This window comes from Seriola dumerili, unplaced genomic scaffold, assembly GCF_002260705.1.
Source record: "Seriola dumerili isolate Sdu_G_001 unplaced genomic scaffold, Sdu_1.0 BDQW01000003.1, whole genome shotgun sequence".
In the NCBI taxonomy this organism is placed as follows: Eukaryota; Metazoa; Chordata; class Actinopteri; order Carangiformes; family Carangidae; genus Seriola; species Seriola dumerili.
In genome coordinates this window covers 15,432,213-15,458,340 of record NW_019174258.1, presented here as the reverse complement: position 1 = coordinate 15,458,340, position 26,128 = coordinate 15,432,213, and the positions used below count along the sequence as shown (strand labels likewise).

The 26,128-nt window shown below is 39.3% G+C and overlaps 2 protein-coding genes across 3 annotated transcripts in view; both read right to left on the bottom strand.

The window, feature by feature from the left end:
- celf1 (CUGBP Elav-like family member 1) overlaps positions 1 to 16,018 on the bottom strand; it is a 37,030-nt gene extending 21,012 nt beyond the window's left edge. The window contains exons 1-2 of one of the 2 annotated variants that reach the window (XM_022739972.1): positions 15,825 to 16,018; positions 9,517 to 9,642 (exon numbers count right to left, since the gene is read on the bottom strand). In XM_022739972.1, the coding sequence (XP_022595693.1) occupies positions 9,517 to 9,620 (104 nt within the window). In that variant the 5' untranslated portion in view covers positions 9,621 to 9,642; positions 15,825 to 16,018. The remainder of the gene's footprint in view (positions 1 to 9,516; positions 9,643 to 15,824) is intronic. The other variant, XM_022739981.1, reaches the window with a different exon arrangement.
- Positions 16,019 to 18,261: 2,243 nt separating this feature from the next.
- mtfmt (mitochondrial methionyl-tRNA formyltransferase) lies at positions 18,262 to 25,618 on the bottom strand. Its single transcript, XM_022743321.1, has 9 exons — positions 25,281 to 25,618; positions 23,519 to 23,716; positions 21,519 to 21,641; positions 21,338 to 21,440; positions 21,170 to 21,245; positions 20,990 to 21,081; positions 20,680 to 20,758; positions 19,984 to 20,057; positions 18,262 to 18,659 (listed from the first exon to the last, which is right to left on the bottom strand). Exons 1-9 carry the CDS (start codon positions 25,478 to 25,480, stop codon positions 18,480 to 18,482), a joined length of 1,125 nt encoding a protein of 374 aa, XP_022599042.1. The 5' UTR covers positions 25,481 to 25,618; the 3' UTR covers positions 18,262 to 18,479.
- Positions 25,619 to 26,128: the final 510 nt, after the last annotated feature.

The following is a 26,128-nucleotide window of genomic DNA, read 5'->3' as shown; positions in this document are numbered from 1 at the left end:
GATGATAGAAATAAACTACAGAAGGTATTCCCTAATAATTCATAATAAACACACTGTCGCTCCATCACTGCCTCTGATTCACTGTCCTCAGTTCTAACCATCATCTCCATCTCTGACTCTATACACTTCTCATTCACTCATCAGCTTCCTAATAAACTGTATATACCTGCCTTTTTTGCCCCCTAGTCATCTGCCAAATCGTCCATCCTGCCTTACTGTTCTAGCCTTTGTCCTTATTATGTCATTTTTGGTTCACGACTCCTCACGTTTGCTGGTTTGCCGATCACATGCCGATGATGAGATCATTTAGTATGAAAATCAACTATGAATTAAAATATGGAATCATAGCACACATATACACACACACATACACAAAAAACATATTATAATGAACTGAAATTAATGGCACAGAGTAGCCATTCCACAGGGATGTGATCCCAGCACCACCACTAACTGGACTATAGACAACATGCTGACTGAGGCCATTTTCTCCAAAACCGCACACTCGCTAAGCACTGCATTAGAAACACCTGTACACTTGCTTATTCACACAATTATCCAATCAGCCAATCATGTGGCAGCATGTCATTACATAAAATCACACAGATACAGATGAGGAGTTTCAGTTAATGTTCGCATCAAACATCAGAATGAGGAAAAATGTGACTCATTGTTTGATTGTTGACTGATTGTTGGTGTCAGATGGCTGGTTTGAGTATTTGTCAAACTGCTGATCTCCTGGATTTTCACACACAACAGTCTCTAGAGTTTTTACTCAGGATGGAGCCAAAGACAAAAAGCATCCAGTGAGCAGCAGCTCTGTGTTGGCGAGAGAGGTCAGAGGAGAAAGGACAGACTGTTTGGAGCTGGAAGAAAGACTACGGTTTGAGCTCTTATTCTACAGCTTCCTATTGCAAAGTCTTTTAGGGTCTGACACAGAATACCACACTAAAACCACTGTTGCTTGAAAACAAAACAAGATATCACAAAGTGTGTAGTCCAAAGACTCATGTGTCATTTAAGGTTTGAATGATGTTTCTAGGTTAAATATTGGGAAAGTTACACAACTCCAAAGACAAGTAGCACATGTGATGTGTTAGCTGCCTTTGATTTGATTTAGTTTTTGAGTATGTTACCTACAAAACTGTGGGACTAGTAGCCTGCAGAAGTTTCATGGTCCAAAGAAAATATGAAAAAAGATAACAATAAGAATGAGGAATAACAGTAGTTGAGCTCTGCACCTTTGGTGGCAGCACAGGAAGAGTGCAGGATTATAATACTTGTGCTTTGTCAGCACACCAAATGGTAGAATGTGTGGTGAAGCTGTTCTGATTGTATCAGTTCTTTTTTTTAGCCTTATGTAAACTGTAACATCATATCATAAAATGTGATACAACATCTTTATGATACCATAATGCAATTCAAAAATTAAACATGAAACACAAAGAAAGCTGGAAAAAAGATCATGACACAGGATAAATGAGCCCGTTAATCAACATCTCCTGCACAAACAGGTCTGCCTGTTAATGGCAGACTTAAAGCCAACCAGTCTGATGTGTGTGCAGCTGTATGGTGCTACTCTGTATCAGCCTACTGTGTCTGTCAGTGCCTGAGCAGTCATATGTGATTGCACTGCACTCAGCTGCTGCAATTATAAAATCAGAGGCTGGAGATTCATCAACATGTTGGTCCTGTGTCATCTGTTTGCAGGGATTCAATGAACTAAAGGAGATTAATGTTATTTATGGAAACATTAAGACTTTCCTGATTTAAATGTTAATGTTTGATGCAAACTTAACTGCATATACTGGTTGGAAAATTTTTATTGACATTTTAAGTGTCACTCCATCATTATTGTGCATTTGACAATAGCATTCAGTTTGCTCTTGTTTACAAAATCGCCAAAGTTGCAGCAGAATGATGTCGTGCCACAAATAGACATGGTTCTTCTCAGATGTCTATTTTTAGTGCAACATCTAAGAATCATTTAACACCAAAATACAAACAACTGTCTCTGTGCTGCCTCGTTCAGATGAACCTCTCACCTGGAGCCTTGGCACAAAAATACTACAAAGCTGGGCAAAGCCAATTTCAAGGTCAGGAAATTACCAAACTGCTACTTGCACTGGATACTGCACCTTTATTCTAAAGTAAAATATGGAGTATATGGGATGATCTACTGATGATCTACAATCTACTGTTGTGGATACCCACATGATAACCAACATTATTAATAGTGCTGAGAACAATACAAGTTTACTTTTTTAATTTAACACCAATGCTTTGAGTCTTCACCATCCCTACAATACAGAATACAATTAATTATTGTAAACTTTTTTTTTTCATAATATGTAGATTAAACGACTCCATCTATCTGCTTTTTGACAAGTATATATAGGATACAAAACACACATTAGAATAACTTTACATATTGTTGGACTGATTCATGTTTAACAAAAGCCTGTGGACTACACTGTACGGAAAGGCTGTACGCTTTTAACAAAATACTGGCCAACACTGCGTCATTATTTATCCTCTCCTCTGTCCTCTGCTGCTGATGTGAAGAGACACCACTGAGCAGGTCCTGGCAGAGAGGAGGGGCTGGTAGATTTCAGCCTCAGAGTCTATAAGAACTCAGCTTCCTTTAAAAACAGGTGGCGAACTCAGCTTAGCAATTTCACACAAGCTGCTCCATATGACTTTATGTCTAAAATATACCTGCTGTGGATTAAAGGGACAGAGAGTTGACAGCGGTTGAAGACATCTCATTTCTAGTTAGTGTTGTGCTTGTTCAACAGGTGTCTGATTCAGCTTTTGTTGAGCTTGTGGATGACGAGTGTCGTCTTTATCCACACCTAACACCTAAAGTCCATTTCATTTTCCACACAATGGCCTCTGCTCTGACCTGCTGCACATTCTGTGTGTGTGTGTGTGTGTGTGTGTGTGTGTGTAGAGCTCAGCCCTGCCCTCATACAAACAAGCACTGACACAGAGGGCAGAGCAGAGAAAAGAAAGCCACAAAAGCACATTTTTTCTGGAGTGGTCAGATCTGCTCCCACAGTATTTTTTTGGTGCTAATTATGGAGCTTGATTATGACATGAACTCTAAAGTTCTAATCAAACGAGTCTGACTGATACATTTATGAGCTGACTTTAGCTTATTGCACATATTTCTGTATTGGTGCGTAGGGTGGCTCATGAGTAACAGAAAATAAATGTCATGTAATCACAGCTCCTATTCCACACTTGCCTGAAAATATGACAGCTGACTTGGGCACTGGCAGAGCAGGCCGGAGTCTACGTTTGTGGGTCTGTTAAACATCATCATGATAAGGTGCTCGTTTGCACGTGGGTTCTCCCCACAGAGACATTCAGGTTAGATTAACTGCTGATTCTAAATTGCTCAATTTTACTTCATCTGTCCTCAGTACTTGACTCCAAAACGACTGTAATTCTTAATGACCAAGCTCCATCACATCTTAAAGAGCTCATAGTTCCCTATTATCCCAACAGAACACTCTGGTCTCTATATGCAGGTCTACATGTGGTTCCTAGAGTTTTCAAAGAGTAGAATGGGAGGCAGAGCCTTCAGCTATCAGGTTCCTCTCCTGCAGAGCCAGCTCCCAGTCTGGGTCCAGGAGGCAGACTCCCTCTACATTTAAGATTAGGCTTCAAACTGTCCTCTTTGATAAAGCTTATAGTTAAAAGGTAAGCCCTGAACCATCCCTTAGTTATGCTGCTATAGGCCTAAACTGTTACTGGAACTCCCATGATGCACTGAGCACTTATTTTCTCTCCCTCTCTCTCTGTTCTCATGCATTAATATCACACTGCATGTCCTTAACTTTGTGTCTTCTCTCTGCTGTGGTGTGTGCTTCTCTCTGTGTCCTCATTCTGCAGGTTTCTCTGACTCCAGAGCTGCAGGATCTGAATCTGCCACCACAACTCAGCACTAATCATCATCATCATTATTATGATTAATTTGCGCTGCTACCATGGCTGCTGTTATTGTTCATGGTCTCCAAACCTTTGTACAAGCCACAATTACTGTTTAATTGTTTTGTGTTTTTTATGAGTTTGTATTGTCGACTAGCTGCTGCAGCACACGCAATAGTGGTAGAGTCGGAACAATGATGTAAGAATGCCATTTTGAAGTGGTTAGTATTACAGTATAGTCTGAATGTTTCAAGCATCGCTGAATTGAAATCTTTGCTGGATAAAACTAACATCAGTTAACCATCAGTTATCATATTTAAATTCTAAGTGTAAGATTTTTGTTAATTTGTGATCATTGCTCAAAAATATTTTTAATCAAACAATTTTAATAACCTACTGATGGCGAATTATACCCTTACCACAAAAAATTTAGCAGGTACAAACAGTTTTTGAAACACGGGTAAACTTGCTGAAATAGGTGATTGATTTCTTTTACAGATACACAGCTACAGGGAGCAATGTCACAGCTCAGAAAAGGGGTGAAAATTAGCATGTTCACCTGGGTGTTGTGTTTACATCACTGCCGATCAGAGCCGGAGCTGATGAACACCCACAACTTCTGAGAGTCATTTGACCTGGGAATGAGTACCAACTGTACCCTTTCTCACTGCTGACTAAAGACCGATGTAAGTGGGTGTTAGCTGTTTGTTTTTTTTACCAGTTTAAAAGGGGCTTTAGTGTAGGACATTAGGTCTTTTTTATGAAGAACCAAAGTGTGGTTAAGTAAGAGCTTAGCTGACCCAAATGTATCATCTTTGACATTAGTAAAATGTAGGATTAATATGTAATGAACTAATGCTAACCCTACCCCTCCACTCTTTCATAAGTAGATCAGAAGTTGAGTTACATTTGTATGGGTCAGTATATTATGGACATATACATGTGGTAAATTTCCCACAGCTTGTCTAACATGAATCCTCTTGTCAGGTGAATCCTGTCAGCAGCTGCTTGACCAGCACAGACAGGTGAGCTGAGGAATCTCAGGTGAGCTCTGATGTCACAGTGAAATGTCTGGATGTAACTTCATAAGCTGATTCAAAGATAAATTTAACATTTATAGTGTATAGTAAAAAACTATCATATCTAAATTTTATTTTAGTCTCACATTATTTATTAATAAAATATAAAATCTGTTAAAAACATGATACAAGTCTTATTTTAGTCATGTTACATAAAGAAAAGGCATAATGAATGATCTAAGTGTTTGTAGAGTCATTCTATTTGTGTGTGTGTGTGTGTGTGTGTGTGTGTGTGTGTGTGTGTCCGGTGTGTGTGTGTGTGTGTGTGTGTGTGTGTGTGTGTGTGTGTGTGTCCGTACGTTTGCATATGTAAGAAAAAGATTTAAAGAGCGAGTGAACACTTGGTCTTCAGTCACTGACAATCTAACAAAAAACTTTTTGTGACATTATTAATGTTTGTGTATGTGTAGTCTTGCTGTTGCCAGTGAGGTTTATGGTTGTAGTTGTTAGAGTTTTGCTTTTGACAATAAAACTAGTTTATTTTACAACAGCATCATGTTCTTCTCATTTAGGAATACTTCCAGAAATGCTGGTGTTTCTGTTAAAAAATGAGTATTAGCTGATATATTGGTATTAGTATATCACAACCTGAGAGTTAGCTGTACCAGGGGACAAGTATAATTGATCAAATATCACACCAACTGTAATCAAAGACCTTGATATCTAAATCAATATACACTTATACACTGTGACATGACTTCAGGGCAAAAGCAAATCTGCTCAAAGGACTATTTTGGGGAAGAAAAATATTAATAATGTGGTTATGAAGACTAAAGTGGGAGATGCATTCATTGTTATTTTTAGTTTGTCAGAGCAGCCTATTGAAACTAAATCTCCACATCACTTTGTTGTTTCGTGCACAAATAATATGCCAAGAATCAGACATGGGCTTCCAAAAGAAAAGGAACTGATTAACAGAACCAGAGGCGTACAGGAAGGAGCCACGGCAGCTCATAGCAGAGTGGAGTGCTATGTAGATAAAAATGCAACTACAGGATCTCACTAGTTTTCGAGGGATTTCTTTCTAACACATCCGTGGACACAGAAGGAACCCATATTGCTGGAAAGAGTGAGCAGTGCTGATTGTACAGAAAAACTATTTTGATGTCAACACATTCAATATTCAATTGAAAAGTTGGATCCAACCATGGACGCAAAGCATGATGATTTGGCTTAAAGACTTTAACGGTCTAATAGAAGGTTACAACTATTTACTAAAGTCTTTCACGACAACTCTCAGAATCAAATCAGCATTAAATATGTACAGCTTAGATATACATCGGGAATATCTGAGCATGACAAAACCACAAAGCAAATCAGAGCAAAAACAAATGATCAAGAAAAGTGCATGTCTCATTCGTAGGCCTGTTACCACCCTCACACACTACAACACAGCTGCTCATGATTATTACTAATTATACACTAAATCACAATAAAGACCTTAAAACAGATCCATCCTTTCCAGCTGATTTCCAGAAACTCTATGAAACATATAATACTTACAAAGATGGCCAGAGGAAGTTACTTACACAGGACTAGAATTCAAAGAGCAGTGGTCCACCATCATCTCAGGGAGGAAATCCAGCTTAAAAGAAGCCATGATGGAAAATGTGTTTGTTTTCTTCTTCTTTAACACAATGAAGCTAAATTGATAGAGTGATCAGACGGTGGTGGTAAACTCCAGAGCATACACTTGCTGGTAAGTCCCTGGTGACTGGTGTTGTAAGGCAGCCGGCAGTGCAGAGAGGGCAGAGAGAAACAGTGTGCCGCGACAAACCAATCCACGTGGAGAACCCGTCCACTGGAGCAACAAATACAACAAACAAAATGTGCCTGAGGAAACACCTTTGTCTGATATGGAAGAAGAGGAGTACAAATGACAGACACAAAGTGACAGGCCTTCAGGTTGGCTTTCCAGGTTCTGCGGCTGGGACTAACCACTGCATGGGGATCATAGAGACAGAGTGCTGGTGGGATCACTGGGGCCAGAGAGAGTAATGGCCATTTGGGGTCCCACAATCAAAGTGCTGATGATCCACGGCCTTTGTGAACATTTCTCCAAGGCCAGCAGATCTGGCTGCAGCATCAGATAAACAGGGTGTCAGATTGATGGTGATAAGGCCCAGTGGGCAGAGGGAATGAAAGAGGGAGTGAATAGTACTCCCCAGCCAGTAGCTAATCCCTGGACTAGGCACAACAGGGGCTAACAATTAGGTTCCGGCCTGAGGGGGGCTGTGTTTGCCCTGTTGTCCTGCAGGCTGCACTGGTTGGTGTGTGACTTGTGTGTGTAAAAACAATGTCAAATGACACTGGCTTTGCTCTTTGTGCACCACACAGTGCACACACAAACTCACACGCACATACACATCAACACCTATCAAATGAGATAAACTCGAGGAATGTATGTAATACAACACTGGACTATTGTATCTGCCAACCTGCCTTCAGGTAGTCGTTTCCTGGACTCAACACAACCTCTTTTTTTGTTCTACGGATTGGTAGTTCTTTATTGTGCAACATGCATTTAGATCCTCTCAATAATGTGCAAGACGGGTAACCAACAGAAAACCAACTAAGTGTTGTAGTAAGGTGTTGGGCCACCATGTGCCGCCAGAAGAGCTTCAGTGCTCCTTGGTGTTGATTCTTCAAATTTCTAAACTCTACTGGAGGATGAACACCGTTCTTCTGAAAGATATTCCCTTATTTTGTGTTTTGAAATCTCTCATAATTGTGTTCAGCTGGGCTGAGATCTGGTGACTGTCTAGATTCACATCGTTTTCATTAGAGCTGCACAATTAAATCGAAATACAATCAAAGTCGCAATGTGGCCAAGTGCAATATCCAAATCCCAGGACCTGCAATTACAAATCATATTCTCCAGATGTGTTTGTTACAAGGTACAAGACCAACAAAAATCACATCATTTTTATATTTTTTCAGTGAAAATTAAATGAAAAAGTGATTATTCCAACTGAAATCGCAATATCTGCCATAATAATCGCAATATGATATTTTTTGCATATCATGCAGCCCTAATTTTCATACTCATCAAACCACTCAGTGACACCTTGTGCGCTATAGATGGGGGCATTGTCAACCTATTTTTCCTTTAATTTGTCACCTGTCTGTATATTTTCAGTATCACACATGAGTCTGTAAAAAAACACAAGCATCTTCCTAGAGGTGCTGATCACAGGTATATCACCATTACAGTGGGCATTATGTGACAGAACTGGGAGATGGCTGACAAAATCTTGCAAACAAACAGTGTTTTAATCACATTCTGGACATAATGTTGCAGAATTCTTAAATAACAGACATTGTGAGGAATATAGACACTGCAGTTAGTAAAAGCAAGTGTTACCTTAAAAACGTTTGAATCCATTTTTTTCCTCATCAATCTACACTCAATATCCCATAATGACAAAGTGAAAACTTAAAAAATTTTTTTTTTACATTACATTAAAAAGGAGAAACTAGTTAGGGGAAGGATGAATGCAGCCAACAGAGCAATAGAGAGGTCCTTAAAGAAAAACTGCTCCAGAGTGCATGTGACCGGAGACTGGCACGACAGTGATCCGGAGCACACAGCCAAGAAAATGTTCAGAACAAGTCCATGAGTTCCCTTGAGTGGCCCAGACTTAAAACCTAGAAAACATCTGTGGAGATACGACAGCAGTTCACAGACACTTCTCACCCAATCTGGCAGAGCTTGGGACGATCTGTCAATAAGAATGGGATAAACTGCCCAAATCCAAGTGTGCAACGCTTGTAGAGACTTAACCAAGGTCCTCGAAAAAGTTTGTGCATATAATGCGAAGTGGTTCAGAGTGTCTATGATTAAAAATAAGAAATCTTGTTTCGTATACACTTTCACGGAGGTCCTTTACTTCAACCAGTCCTGTTTCCCATCTACTTCCAAGTCATGCTTCAATATGGGATCGTGAGTTTAAACTAAACTAAGAACCCAAGGACTAAGAGCCCTGTGTATGCTGAGTACTGTACCTGAGACAGATACACTTACATGTATACACCTTCAAACTATGGTGGCTGTTAGGCAGTCCTACGCGAAATCCTGTTACTGTGGTTTTTGTTAATATTGGCAATCAGATGACGACACAACAGCTTTCTCATTTCCAATGTAGAGAATTACGTCTTCAGAATCTCAGGTTTTACTTTGTTTTTAAAACATGAAGCCAGTTCTTGGACCATGCTAACAACAGGCAGTGAGTATGTCTCATTAAGTATAAAAAGCCTTAAATTCATTACATCTGTCTGATAAAGCATACCATGAATCTATATACATTTCACTTACTGTTGCATTTTTTTGTTTACAGCTTTGTATGTATGGACTGACTGACTGACTGTGTGAGAGACAGAGTTTATATGGCTGCATGGTGCAGGCAGTGGGTTACTGGGTGCTGGCAGATTTTCTACAGCCCTCTGTTGTCCCCCAAACTACTATCAGAGAACAGAGCGGAGTAGACTGACGGATCCTTACCCCACTAGTGCCACGTTGGAGACTTCCAAGGTAGGGAGGGGGAGTGTGGGCTGTCCAGTCTGTTCTGGAGACACATACAGGGTTTCGGGGTCCAGGCTATCCATCCAGGGCCTTACACTACTACCTCTAACAAACACAAACACAGGACAGGACCCACAAACACACAACACACAAACACCACAAACACAAAAAACAATTACAAATAAATACATCACAAAAGTACACTTAACAAATATTTACACATTCAACAGAGACATGAATCAGTAAACCAAGGTAAAAGTGGAACACAGACAGGGTGGTAATGTTTTCTTCAAAAACAGGAACATGCAGTGACATCCAAGTCTGATAAACATTAACCATAAGTTCAAGTGACAGAGGTTTTCCATGGGCCTAGGTTGGTCCTCTTTAGCAAAGCCAGGATCATATGTGTTTCTACTACTGTCTCACAGCAGGGAATAGCCATGCTTTGCTGTGGTCCTGCTTGGTAGCAGGAGCCATGATGGTCTCCCCTTCCATCAACTCTCTTGTGCTGCACAACACTTGTGTGTCTGTGCTGGAGACTACAGAGAAAGCTCTGTTTGAAGTCTATCTGTGTTCAGCTCTCACTTCTTCAGTAGCTTCAAACAAAGTCTGTGGTTTAGTTTCACTTCACTACAACGTTGTTGTTTGTACTTTCAGATATAAGCCTTGTTTTACTGTTTATGGATCACTTTTAAAACTCAGAACTGTTAAAAGTTACTTCTGACACAGACAACATTTCCTGCTGTTGTGGCTTCACATTAAAGGCTTTCCACTGGCAAACTAGTGGGCTTGAATTGTGGAGAAGTTATAGGAAATGTAGAGTTACAGAGTTAGAATCACAGAGTTTGCAGAGTTTTGTTAGCAGTGATATTCTTCAATAAACAGGTCTACACAACATATGGACATATTCTACAGTACAGGTAAGGTTTTAAATATTGCAGGGAGGAATGTTCTCAATGCGTTTTCTGCAAACCACATCATGAAATAAGCAACTTATTCTACCATGCAGTGTTGTGTAGTGACACACACTATTCCAGCACAGATTGACCACAGACTAGCCCCCCAACACAGAAACATCCTATTAGTCTTACTCCCTTTAAGCTATCTTAAATGATCCTTGATAAACCCTGTCACAAAGCCACTCATCAATGGCTTAGTTAACTACAGGTGGTCACATCCAGCTATGGGCAGGTACATATAAAGTAGAAAGAAAACGTATTATCTGGATTTACGTATAAATTTGTCCTAAAATTTGAACCGATATTCATCTAAGTTACAAAAATGAACAAACACAATCTATTTTAACTAACACACAAATCATTATATTGTTCTCATCCATGAATACCTCATTTAAACATTCACAGTGGAGGTTGGATAAAAGTGTATGAACGCCTTGTCTAATGACATCAACAAAAGCTAACTGGAGTCAGGAGTTATCAGACCTGGAGTTTATGAAACAAGATCAGAGGTGTGGGTTAGAGCTACTCTCACAAAGAACACACACACAAACTATTGCTATTCACAAGAAACATCTGCAAGAAACATCTGAGAAGTCCTTTAATTAACTGATTTGCATAAAGCTGAAAGACTTTAGATCTTCATCAGTCCAGTCAGACAAACTGTCTACAAATGGAGATGATGATGATGCTTAGCTAAGGTGACTCCAAAAGCACAATATAGCAAGAGTTCATGAGTTCATGTTCATGAGTCTACAATGTGCAAATGACGGTGCATGGAGCATGACGTCCATGCAACTGTACAAGAACAAGATTCAAGAAGAATCGACTAGTTAAGTTTGACTAGTTCCACCAGCACTGAGAGTGTTTAATAGGTGTATTCATAATTGTGTGTTATTCACTTAAGCACATTGTGATTGTCTGTACTTGTAACTTAGACTTGGATCACATCTTATGACCAATGACTAAACCAGGTGATTCCAAAGGGTTTCACCACTGCATGGGAGGTGAAGTTCTTAATTATAAACCCATCGTGTGCATGTGTTGTCAAATCAAGAGTGGACGATTTAATAAGGTGAAAGTTTGATAAACATGGGGAAATTAAGTTATTTTGGCAGCAAAAAGTAACATCTGGAAAGGTACAGCACATACAGCTTGCTTCTCCCTGCTCCCGCTAAACCAGACCTCTGAACTTTTCACCTCTCCCACTCTCCATGAGCATTTAGAGTGATCCTCAGGATGAGACTGAGTGAAAGAGTTAGGACAACATCATACAGATAGGTAGGTAGGTGGTTACACAGATAGACAGATAGACAGACAGATAGACAGACAGACAGACAGACAGATAGATAGATAGATAGATAGATAGATAGATAGATAGATAGATAGATAGATAGATAGATAGATAGATAGATAGATAGATAGATAGATACTTTATATAGCACACATTGACATTTTTTTGGATGATCTCTCTTCCATTGAGAGTCCGGCTTCAAAAGAGTTCCCCAGCTCTATAAAAACAGAGACTCAGAGACCGTTTCCCTCAAAGATTGAACAAAATCTACCTGAAGTATCAGAAAACCTATCTGTGATATTAATAGTGTAATTTTATATGTTGGAATGGTTTGTGCATGTTCATGTTACTAAGATTCTGTATTTTAATATCTCTGACATTTATTACAGCTGTAATAACTACGGTCAGTCTGACCTTCATATCCACTGTGATAGACATGTCATGTTTGATGTCATTTAAAAGCATAAACAAGGGGCATCAAGTGGCGCAGTAGGTTGAGCAGGCGCCCCATATGTAGAGGCTACAGTCCTCGCTGCAGTCGGCCCCGGTTCGAATCCCGCATCGGACGGCCCTTTACTGCATGTCGTTCCCCCCTCTCTCTGCCTCCCCATTTTCTGTCTCTCTCTACTGTACTATCAAATAAAGGCATAAAAAGCCCCCCCCCCAAAAATACTTTAAAAAGCATAAACAACATCTGACAAAACACACAAAACATGCCCAAATTTAATTTTAGGAACATTTGTTAACAGAGGTGCAACGTAAAGCAATGGTCAGCTCTCTGGTCACTGCCACAAAAACTGATTTGTTTTGTCCTCACTCTTAACACTTAACACATATCCTCTTATCTCCTCTTATCTTCTCATCATTCTACATGAAGCTTTTCATCATCCCCTGCTAGTTTCCTCAACAAACCAGTCACTGTCAGTCACATGCCACATAACTGCAACATCAGGTTCTAGCCCACCCGGGGTGGACTAGGTTATTTCATGAAATAACCCAGAACATGTGACATGCTCTCAGTGGTACAGTTCAGTGGGTTTCCAGTTGGCACTTAAGGGTTTTCCCCATTGGCCTAGCAGAGCACACTTTATCCACACTGAGGGGGGCCCAGCAGTAACCATCTATGTTTCAACTGCAGGCTTAAAGCAGCAGTCAACTGTACTGACCCAACATATTATTGGTCTGTTTGGGAGCAGCAAAGTCAGATCATGATGATGTCCCTTAACCAAGTCATGTCTTGAGCAAAAATGATGCGATACTAAACATGTCAACATGTCCGATTATGCTGCAGACCTGAAACAGTTTTCTTAGTATATCAGGTGTGCAGTAATTTGTACCTATGTATCCTAATAATTGTACCTACTCTCCTGTTCAGGGTTTGAAGCAATGCATTACAGCGAGGGTGTCCCAACATAAATTGTGCCTCCACTAACATCAGGCTTAATTTAAGAGCCTGGACAGGCAATGCAGTTTCTGCATCAGTTTATTTTGATATTCAACATTGTAACTTCAGACCTGGAGCACATCTGTAACATTTCTGTCACAGTGCACAGAGTAATGTTTTTCTCAGGAGGAAGAAGAGTGTGTTTATATCAGATTACTTTGCACAGACCTCTCCATGAATTAATTACACAAAATCAAGTGTCAGTGGATTTCACTGATTAACATTACATTCATCGTGTCATTTAACCAAGTTAACCGTCCACATCCAAGAATGTGACTTCACCAAAATACAGTATACAACAAAACTGAGACTATATTGAAATAAAGGGCTCCTATGTACAACCTAAATGCAACAAAAGTGAATACACATCCGATTTCAAGTTAAAGCTAATTGCACAAACAAGTTTATAAAATAACCTGCGAACACCAAGGCTTTCTCAGTTTTGGCCTGGGTTTTCTCTAATGCAACATGGTTCCACATGGTGAGGAACTGCCTTGTGAGATTTCATAAAGATGGAAGAGGGTACAAGCATCAACAGTCTACTGAACATAAGCTGAAACATAGGTGTAGCAGTGGTTAGCAGCACTGTCAAAAAAAAGGCGAAAGGGGCATTCAATCCTTCCTTTTAAAGAAACAACAAAGGTTCAAACCATTTAAATATCTAATCTAACATGATGCAATATTATCTCATGGTTCCACAATTTTGCTGTGTACTGAACAAAATCCTAAGTATTTGCAACTCACTCTCTCTGCAGTGCAGTTGGTTGTGAACTCTCTGCTCTCTTTACCAATTCTTTTCAGGTTGAGCTACATTTCACTTTCTATCAAGGAAAGTGACATTGTGTGACTCTTGTCCATCATGAACTGCATTCAGTCCAGTAGCCAAGGCCCATGCCAAAAATCATGAGGCAGACAGCCATGGTCCTGCTGCTTTTTTTCTCCACAATTAGATATTAATATTCACAATCAAATGTTGAATGTTTTTTTACAATTCGATTATATTCAAATTTAGAATATTTGTTGACAGCCCTGGTGGTTATAAGGTATAGTAAGAGCCATACTACCAGTAGCAGTCCCTGTAAAATAACAGCACACACGGTTTCCTATTTACACAACTATGCATTGAAAAACGACTCAGGTTAGTGCTACTGACTTGGTACACAGATTATCTGTGGTGTTTCTTCTTGGTGTTTAAGTGACTGGTCAGACATTGCATGGAATCAACAAGCTCTATCTGAAAGGGTGTACTTGCATTATTATGCTATTATCATTATATCAGTGGCATAAAATGGTATTGACAACAATATGATTTATAGCAATTATCTCTAAACCCAATCCTAATCTTAACCACCTTTCAAGAACAGCTTTTTGAATGACATGACATGACATAAATTTAGCTGTATTAAACAGCACATGTGAGCACAGAGAGCAGGAGGCTGAACAGAGGTGTAACAATGGGCTGGCACTCAGCAGAATAACCAGCTGAGTCTGTAGCCTATAGTCAGAGACGAAGTCTGTGTGGCAGCAAAGTTAAGAAGACAACTTTCTGTTGTGTACCCAGTTCTGTGATCATGATTTTTTACAACATTAATAGCTTATTATACAGCACAGCTGTCATTAATTTACACTGATTTTATCAGTCAATGTTGCAATCATAAAATAAAGACTTGGTCAGCTAGGTTGTCTGTTCCACTCCATACCAGATGTTGACAGTTTTGTTGTTTCCCAACAAAAGAGGGCAGGTTTGGCCATTTTTATGATGTTCTTATTTGTTGTTCTAATTTGTTGTTATTTATTTTTACTCTGCTAAAACGATAGCACAAAAACAGCATTTTAAAATGTATACAACTCAATGTAGACAAAGTTTTAATGTTGAGTCCTTACTGTATGGCCATATGGTCATATTTCATAGTGGGATTTGTCCGCCACATACAGATAGCATCCTGGTTGTAAGGTTTGTTTAAATACTTCTTTTTAAAACACACATTAATTATTTTTAATGTGTGCTTGGTTAACATTTCATACACAGATCCTGTACAAATAGCACCTAACTATAGGCCTACTTCTCTTTAGACTTGAGCAGTGTGTAATGACTTCTACCGTTTAGTCTTTTGCATCACTTAGTGTGGTCAGTTACAGAACAGTCTTTGAACATTTTAGCAATGGTTCTGCATGTGAATCCATGACAGGTCTTGACTGTGGGAGGAGTGACAGTGGCGACTTCCGCGTTAGGTGACATCACGCCCAGACCATCCTCTTTCATACACATATATACGTTAACTATAAACCTTTCAAAAGCTTTTAAGCAAAACCCCATAGTGGGACTGTTATTGGTTAACAGCACCCGAAACACACACCATAGCTCATTTATGCAAACCAAACCAACTCTGTCATGACGTAATTTCGTCAACATATTACTGTCACATTATCAAACCACCATTCAGACCATAAAAGTATCTTCTATATCACAACCAGTAGCACTAGCTAAATGATCAAGCCAACAAGTGCCTAGAAAGCTAAAACACCGTGGGTATGTTATGGTAACGTTAGCTTGCTAGAATAGCGTTTGATAACTTGGGATTGACCAACTTACCCGTGTTTTTTACGCCACTGTTTATTTGACTCGTGCTTGAAAACAAAAAGCCGTGTTGGATGATTGGTTACAGTTTACCGCTGTTCACGCTGTACTTCTGGAAAAACAAGTTTACTACTATAGGCCAATAAGTTGTGGTCAATCACTTTGTAGGTTTAGCTAGCTGTCCCTGTGTAAAATGGCAGTCTCTTCTGCTGAACCGTTACCACTCGACAGCTGCAAGAGGGGTGGGACTAAGGGGGGGGGCGGTAAGAGCTAACATTATATGTGATATTTGCTTCAGTATAAATTTAAATGGCTGTATGTGGAATTGCAATTTTTAAATGGAACATCTTGTCTTCATTAGCGGCCATTCGTATTTCGTGCTCTTTGAGACGGTAGTGAAAGTGCAAGTGACAGTTCCCTTGGTTAAAGTATAACGTGGTATGGTCCATAGAAAGGAACCCTAGCATGGACAATCATTTCCTAATTTCCTACAAGCTCTTAAAGTGGTTTTTGTTTTAATCCTTATTATGCATGGACGCAATTTAACAAGAAAAAAACAAAACAATAACAAAAGATGTACCAATTTGATAAATACAATATAAAATCTAATACCTTCAGAGCAACGAGATAACTTTAATAATAAATGTTTTGACCAAAAAACACAAAATGTAAGGTGAGGAAAATAATACCTTTAAAGTCCAACTGGATTTCTTTAGGTTGATACCAATGTTGATTTGGAAATATCTCAAAATTATACATCATATATGTACAAATTTTAACAAAATAGAATATGACTTTACATCTATTGAATTTTAGAGAAAGAAATAGGAAAATAAGACATATATATATATATATATATACATACATACATAACAATGCAGCATTAAACCTAACCGGACTTTATATATACACACACACACACACACACACACACACACACACACACACACAGGGTATCCAAAACTATATGTGAAAGCACAACTGGTCTGAAAAAATTTCTGCCTGATTCTAAAATGAGTCAGGGACGACCGGTTTGGGGCAAAAACTTGTACCTCTTAGGATGTCAGCTAATGCTGATACATGCTGATGAGTATTGAGGTGAGTCTGTAGAATTAGTTTCACGTGGTTTACAGATGTTTGATGTGGTTAGTAACTTTCATCTGGTACCAAAACTGAATGAAAACCAGACACCATTTTCCTCCCTTCTTGAACATGTCACCAATTCAAAAGAGTTGGCCTGAGGCTGACTGTAGCGAAGTTGCAGTCTGTCAGTTGCCAGCCAAAAATATTCTACTGTTAAAGACACAGTTGTGAAAGTTGGTATCAGAGGCCTGTTGGCATCATTTTGTTCCTGGATGACTGAACGTTTCAGCAGGTGATGCTCTGCTTTACATGCCTTCAGGTCTATGTGATCTGATGGTGCTGGAGCAAGTTAAAAATTCTCATCCATCTGAGGTTGTCACTCATGGTTTGGCAGATGAGTATGTGTTATCACATAAAGGGAAATTTGGCGACCATTGTGCTTTAGATGATAAAGCTACTGCTAAAGCTATTGGTGACCCAGCAACACTAGAAAGCAGAATGTCCTGTACTGAAGAGAAAAGTAAATCACACAGGTCATACAAATATTAAAACAGCAGCTCTCTTTGCTGATCCAAATAGTCGTCCCAACTGGGTATCACAATGAGGCATTGAATGTTCTCATGAGCAGACTGGGCATTTGGGAATTAGGAAAACATATCATCACGTTTTATATCAATACTTTTGGCCTCCTCTTAAGAGGGACATTGTGCCATACAAGTCAACTAATAGAACATCCATATCAGTTCATTAAACCTGCCCCACTTTGTTCAATCCCTGCAGTGAACAACCTGTTCGAACATTTAATTATTATTTTTTTTAAGACTGTACACATGTTGAAGAAGTTAACTGGTCACTAATCATTCCTCCTCTCCATAGTGGTGATTCCTTTGTAACATAACTTCACTGTTGGAGATTGGGGACGAGATCTACAGTTTTTATTCTGTGTAAAAATGCATTCTGGAGTTCAGCTTCTGCAGTCAGTTCAAACAGACTTAAAGCCAGACTACAAGTCAGCAGCCATGCTAGGATGTGTTAAGCAGTTCTTTGAGCTAAATCCAGAAGTTATCATAGATGTATTAAGGAGAACTGGATACTTATTTTAAAGATGGCGCCCCATTCATTCCCATGAAAACTGCTCAGTTTGCCCATACGCCAAAAAACATATGCCATGTTTCCGCAGGCTCCCTCATGTGCATTTTCTCCACTCCAGCTAGCTTGTTATGCAGTATGTTCCCATGGGTCGACACACTCTTACGACAAAGAGTAAAATCAAACATTCCTATGACATTACATTCAAGAAGACTGGTTAATCAAATCTCACTTAATAATCAAATCTCACAAGTTATAGAGAAAAGTCCTTTTGGGTAAATAGGGAAAGATAAAGCTTTAATGACTGTTCCTGGCATGCCAGCCAACAGCATTTATAGTATACAGTATAAATACATTAATATAGTAAGTGTACTGTAGATGCAGATGTCCTAAAACAGACAGTAAGTAGTAAGAGTAACAACTTAACTAAAGTCATTTCCATTGGGTGATGTCATGTCTGCAGTGTTCACATCAGGGAATAGAATTATTGTTGAAACATCACAACACTAATTTTTCTCTCTTCTGATGTGCTTCAGTTCCTCCTTGTCTACTGACAAACAGTCCTCCAGCTGTCTCATGGGGTGTCTTCTTCACTGTCTGATGCAGGTAGCCATTATAGAAGTCAAGTGCTGACAGTCTTTTTTTCAGAAGCACTGCCTTGAATCCCACCCAGCCATCCTGGAACAGGGAACAAAGATCAACACAAAATATCAAGTTGACATACAGTACCTTTATTTGAAACAGGCTTTTAAAGAGATCAGGGATTTATTCTTTTATTTTCTTAAGCATCCCCATTTTTATATTTTCTCCCGTTTTAATTTGCTGCTTACTGTTCATACAATCTCTGCATGATCTCCATGTTTACCTGTTGTCTTCAAAGGTTTTGTATAATTTATATTCCCACAGCACTGATTCCATCAGTACATCAACAGAGCCATGTCAATACTCACTACTCTGCTGAGAACACTTTCTCTTGTTAATACAAATTCTGTTTTAGTTGTTTGAGCTCAACAACTGCAATCTACTTTGATTTTTTTTAATTTTTAGTAAAAATGACTTGTTGTGCTAATAAAATTAATACAGTGGAAATGTATATTATGATGATTTTATTTTATTATATTTTGGGATAATTTATGCCTTTATTGTAGGCATACTCAGTGCTTTATAATTAAGTAGTGAGTATGATGAAGTGAATTTAATGAGTCAAGCAAGCAGACAATGGAAACTATACATATGTTACATGTATGTCTTGGAAGTAAAGATAAAATCTTCTTTTCTCCTTTCAAACTATTCATAATGATTGAACATGATTTCATAACATATTTCATGTGAAATAAAAAGTAAATATTAAAAGGACAGTGCCAGCAAGATTACTGTGCATACTTTTTCAAAATGTAATTAAACATCAGGATATTCTAGACATCATCAAATGATCAAATTGTTTACAGTTCAAGAACTATGGTTAGATATTAACTTTATGTTTTTTGTATCCTTTGATCAAATAATGTTTCATAACCACGCAGTAATTTAATAGTAATAATGGCAACCTCCGGCACTGTGTTCTTAAACAGAATCATGACACAGAGTCAAAGAGACAAAATCGCCAACTGGGTTAAGAAGTAACATTTTCCCTTTAATATAAGGGTGCCCAAACTGCTGCTCGACACTTTAATATGGCCCACAAGTTATTTTAAAATGAAAATGTTATTTATCCTGACTAAATTAAAACACAGTTCCATTTATGTGTGAAGACTCTCAGACTCTCCAACAATTCCTGTTGTGAACACTAGGTGTTGCTATCACCATATGGGCACCTTGCTTGCTGCTTTTTCTGTGCCAAGGAGGCTTCACCTGTTACAAGACATGGCAGCAGTACTAAGAAAGCAAGAAGTGGACAGCGAATGCAGGAGATTCCAGACACAATGGCAAAGTTATTTGTTTTTTACAGTTGTTTTTAGAGTTGAAGTTGAAGTATGTTGTCATTAAACTGAGTTGGACAGACCTTACAGCAGACAGCCAGAGTATTGGACTCCTTCTGATAGGTCACCGAGCCAGGGACAGGTTTCCTCGTTTCATCTGCAAAGAACATGTGAGTGACACACACACACATATATAATATATATATATATATGGCACATTACTGGTATAGCACAGGGCAACAGCAAATACACATACAGACACAGTCCTCTAGACCATTTAATAACCCCATATGATTTGTTGTGCCAGGTATGTTTCAACTTTCCCACAGACTGGCGTGTCAAATACATTCCTCAAAATTGGCTTCCTTATTGGATGTTTCTTACTGCAGTGCTCAATGGATCTCAAGCTGATTGCTCTCCTAAAGTTGTTATGAACACAGTCTACTTTTGGAAGTGAAGTTTGGCTTTTAGATCAACAAACAGGAGAATGTAAGTGTTTGAAATGCTCAACAAGTCAGTAACCTGATCCTGGGAGAATAAATACATCTGCTACTCAAGGAAAAACTGCCCTGGATTGTGGGAGGACGCCGGAGTACCCGCAGGAACGCACGCACGCACAGGGATAACCAGCAAGCTCCTCACAAAAAGGCCCCGGCTGGCCGGCAGATTCAAATCCAGAAACATCTTGCTGTGAGGCAACAATGCTGACCACTACACCACCGTACCACCTACTGTAAATATATTCATGGATTAAATAGATCTGATTTTAATAAACTTACCTGATAATGAAATGTGACATTTTCCTACAAAATCCAGAAGTTTTACTGTCTTGCCCATCCATGTCGTCCTCAAAGGTATCTGATGGCAGAGATAAGAGAGGGGACATCATGTTTTATAAAACAACCTACGATCTGTTTCCACAGAGATTAGTTTGTAACAGGTGACCAGTCTGTGTCTGTGAATATCAAGTAGAATATTCATCAGTACACAGGAACGTGAAGAACACATTTAGAAATGTAGATAGTAAGTAGGTAGGTAGATAGGTAGGTAGGTATGTAGTGAATATTGCTCCAGATCAGTCCTCATTACCCGGCATGCGATGGCACGATATAGACGATCAATTTGGTCACAGGTTTGCTCCTCCCACACCACCCAACTCATGGAGGTATTGATTTTTGGGGCTGTTGGAGGAAATGAAGATGTAAGCGTGAAGGATTTCTCTTAATTTATGTTTGTATAACTGTGTTTATGTAGTTCAGACCGACGTACCAAATATCGCACCGGTCTCTCCTTGCTCCCTTTTATGCGGCAATCTTTCAGACAGTGTCCTTAACGTATCAATCAGCTGCAATCAAGAATACAAATACAGCAGCTACGTTACCATCCTGTTAGAGGATGAGGTAATCATCTTCAAATCCACATGTTCCAACAACTCACCAGATGTCCTCCCTTAGTTGCTAGGACAGCTCCAAGCTCATCAGCAGTACAGTTATCAGGGACCTGATGGAGCTCCTGGTTGAGAATAGGGCCCACATCAAACCTGGGATGTGAAGACATTTTTCATCAGTTTGTTTGCAGTAAGGAAAAACAGACACTAAGAGGTTTTCCCTCTGTTTACCTGTGAGGGCGGATCTGGATGATGGTGACTCCTGTCACAGTGTCACCATGCAGAACAGTGTGGAAGATGGGTGCTGGACCTCGCCACCTCGGCAGCAGGCTGGGGTGAACATTCAAAATACCGCTGCAAAGAAAGAGCACATGGACAGTGTGACAGACATTAAAACATCTCCTTGTTTAAAGCATTTTTAAACTTAGTAATTAATTTATAACTATTTGCTATTATTTATAACTATCCTAAGTGTTCTCTGCTGCCAAACGTGATTTCTTGCCAGGAGCAGGTTTTTGGTGATTGTCGCTTCACAAGCGCTTAAGCCATCGTTGTGTTTACAAGAAAAGAGGTTATAGTACGTCTTCAGGGGCAGACTGGAGGCTACAGAGAGTCGCTAACGGAAAATGACGAGATGAGCTAGGGCTACCTGATTAAAATGCTAGTTTTAGTAGAAGAAAGGAAGTGATAGAGACAACAGTTAACACTGCTGTTGCTTTCCACGTCTGGAGACAGCTCTTGGTGAGTAAAAGAATGAAGTTTGATGCTGAACTCACAACTTTTCTTCTAGACTGGTAAGTAAACAGCTGTTAATGCTAATGTTAGCTATGTAGCAATAGCAAAACTTAGAAATAGCTCCTTTTAAAAAGGTAAGAAGTAGTCTGACTTTTTACTGTCATATTTTTATTGATACATTCTCTGGTGATCTTAGAGATTTCCACGACAACATACACACATACAGTTTACAATTTAATGCTTTCTGTGTAGACTAGTATATGTAGTGTCCCCAGAGGTCCAGGCAAACACCATGTTGTTGTTGTTCCGGGGATAATGTATATACACTCACCGGCCACTTTATTAGGTACACCTGTTCAACTGCTCGTTAAAGCAATTATCTATTAGAACAATCACATGGCAGCATCAGAATGGGAAGAAAGGTGATTTAAGTGAATTTTAACATGGCTTGGTTGTTGGTGGCAGACGGGCTGCTCTGAGTATTTCAGAAACTGCTGATATACTGGGATTTTCACGTAAAACCATCTCTAGGGTTTTACAGAGAATGGCCCAAAAAAGAGGAAATATCCAGTGAGGGGCAGTCCTCTGGGTAAAAATGCCTTGTTGATGCCAGAGGTCAGAGGAGAATGGCCAGACTGGCTCGAGCTGATAGAAAGGCAACAGTAACTCAAATTACCACTCGTTACAACCAAGGTATGCAGAAGAGCATCTCTGAACGCACAACACGTCGAACGTTGAAGCAGATGGGCTACAGCAGCAGAGGACCACACCGGGTGCCACTCCTGTCAGCTAAGAAAAGGAAACTGAGGCTGCAATTCGGACGGGCTCACCAAAATTTGACATTAGAAAATTGGAAAAACATTGCCTGGTCTGATGAGTCGCGATTTCTGCTGCGACATTCGGATGGTAGGGTCTCTGGATTATAATGTTACCAAATAAGGCATCATTCGAGGCAACTGTCCTCTCTCCACTAGCCCACAAATTAAGATGATTTTCTGCAATGATACAGCACAGCTGCTGTCATTAACCTGTATTAATGTTAATTTTGACAATGTCCAACAATGAAATAATGATCTGGTCAGAGGTGCTGTTTATCTCAATTATTACCACAACAGTGAAGAAGAGACTTTGCCTTTTAAATTTTGTTCACGCGTTTTAGTGTGGAGAGAGATCTCTACAAAAACATCTAGAAAATAAATGCTAATGTGGACATCGATCCGCTTCATGTAGACACAGTTTGAGATCACAGCCATTATTTTAGTTGAGTACAATGTTGTCATAACGGATAGTAACGATGGCCAGGAATACCAAAATTAAACCATTGTTGTATTTTTCTATGAGATGAAATTTGTGTCAGACTGGTCAGTGACTGGTTTTAGGTTTAGTACAGAGGAAGATATGATTACAGTGACCTGTTCCGGATCATGTGGTCTTTGCAACGAGACCAGATCACAGAAACAGTCCAAACACATCATTGACAGACAAACAATACTCACTATGGAAACTTGTTGATGAGTCTCTCATGGAGTAAACAGCCAAAAGACACCACCACCCCGACATCAAACTGTCCATCCACAATGTCAGGGGGCCATCTGTGGACTGGAAGGTGGTTCTGTTCAGCAAACGTCTTCACTGGGACATTGCCAGAGAGAGTAACAACTTCAAGGGACTCCACGATGTCTTCACTGGAGCTCCTACAAACACAAGATCGAGGTTAGTTATCGTGCTCTCACTTCCCTTATCCAACATGATGAAGCATGAGCTGCAAGATGAAGACGCCCAATAAATTCCATTGTCATCAGTTTATTTAGAATTGAAATAAAGACTGGGACATGGCAATTTAAACTCACATTTAACAAAGATTACGGTTTAATGCCAAATATTAGGGTAATGATGCCCCTGACGGAAATGGGACTGATAACAAAAGAAACCAAAAAAATCTTAAATGTTGTCTTTACACAAGCAGGTGGGCAAGAGTTTTGGCAAAATTAAATACTCTGGAATTGGAAAAATTAGGATTAAAAACCGGAAATATTTGACCAAAGAACAAGTTCAAGACAATGACATGATCCTTACAAATCAGTAAAAGGTTTCAATTTGAATGGAAGTTTGTTGTAATAAAAATATAATATTCAGTGTTTACAATCTATTCAGTGTCCCATTTGGCCTCTGTAGTCAGTAAATACAGAGGCCACATGGTTCTAAAAAATTACTATTGAGTATTATGAGGTGACCAGACTCAATAATATAATATAGATAAAAAGTAATCATTTATTTATGCAACATTTTGGTCATATACAAATTTTTTTTACAATTTTTTTAAAAGGGGAACTTCACTAATTTTTTGCATCCAAATCAATGTACAGATCTTGGGGAGAAGGTGGTTTACTGAAGGAAGTTGCTCTGAATAAAATCAGAAGCTCTCTACTTCCAGTGGCACGAGTGTGTAATGAAATACAAAGGTAAATACAAACATGCTCCCTCCGCTGTTAGAGAAGCATATTTCTCTAACTTAATCAGTAACAATAAACACAATCCAGGATTTCTTTTTGGCACTGTAGCTAAACTTACTCAAACACAGCTGTCCCTTAGCTGCTCACCCTTTATGGCTCATGATTTTCAAGAATTCTTCTGCAGTAAAATAGAAGAGGTTAGATACAGAATCAGCTCCTCCTCTCCAGTTTCTACTGCAGGAATTGTTTCTCCCCTCAAGCTGCAGAGTCTGGATCGGTGATTGCAAGTTATTGTTGTTCTTATTGTTGCTTATTATCATTATTATTACCACCACAATTTTTATTACCTTACACATCTATATGGAACCAGCATTGTGCTATGTCCTTTCTTTTTCTCTGTCAACCTTGGTGGAGGCCGATGGCCGCCCAAACCTGGTTCTTCTCTTGGTTTCTTCCCCTTTAAAGGAATTTTTTTTTCTTGCCATTGTCTTGCAAGTCTGCTGTCTGTTTGCTCATGGTGTGAATTGTTGGATATTTGTACATAATATTATACTGTGTGGTTCAGACCTGCTCTATGTGAAAAGCGCCCTGAGATAACTTCTGTTATGATTTGGCTCTATTTAAATAAAATGTGACTTGACAATTTGATTTCAGAGAGCTTTATGTGGGTGTGTTTGTGTCCTAATAAAGTGTGCAACACAACATATGATTATGGTAACAATACCGTTATATACTGCAGTGTTGTGTGTGTATAATATTGTCATCACATGAAGGTGTGCAGTAGCGTTTTGTGTCAGTTCCAAACCTGCTGGATGTGAGGAGTTTCAGAGACTCCACAGCAAAGTTATCCGTGCCGAAGAACAGGAGCCTCCACGGGGGTCCTGATGATGACATAAACCTGCAGAGCCCGTCAGTCCCCCTCCTCAGCGCTGTGGGTTTACAGCATTGGTGGAGGTGGTGGAGGATTTTCAGAGCAGCTCCTGCTGCTCTTCTGGTCGTCCACATACTGACACCGACTGTTACTTTACTTCAAAATACCATGTGTCTAAATAATCATTACTGACACCAAGTAAGTTTCTGTGACTGAACTGAATTTGCCCTAAGTATGTCCACACCACGGCGCCGCCATGTTTTCCGTTACACTTCCGCAACAGTCTTCTTCGTGAATGATTATTGACTGTTGGGAAACGGGCTTACTGCCACCACGTGGACACAGGCCTGCAGTGAGGGAGGTGGTTTCATGAACGTTATACTTTTATTTCTGTCAATAGCAGAAGCTATAAATTGATGAGTTCAGTCTCTGTTGCGATCAACAGGAAGAGGATAGAAATTCTAACAGAAACAGTCTATATTTCAGTTAAATTGGTTTGCTGTGACTAGTTTTGCTTTTCTCTGTTTCATTTAGACAAAGACTGGTGTTGGCCAGCAGAGAGCGAAAGTTTGTTTTCTTGGTCTGGAGATTTTCTTTGTTCTTCAGCTCTTTCAAAGCTTGATATTTACCCTTGGTGGGCACAAGATGTGAGAAATGTTTGCAACTACTGAGTTAAATTTAACATAAATTTACTATATTTCAATTAACAACTTATACAAAATTATATTCATAAAAAATACAATTGTTTTCACCCACTGTATGTCATGGACGCTACGGGGCCA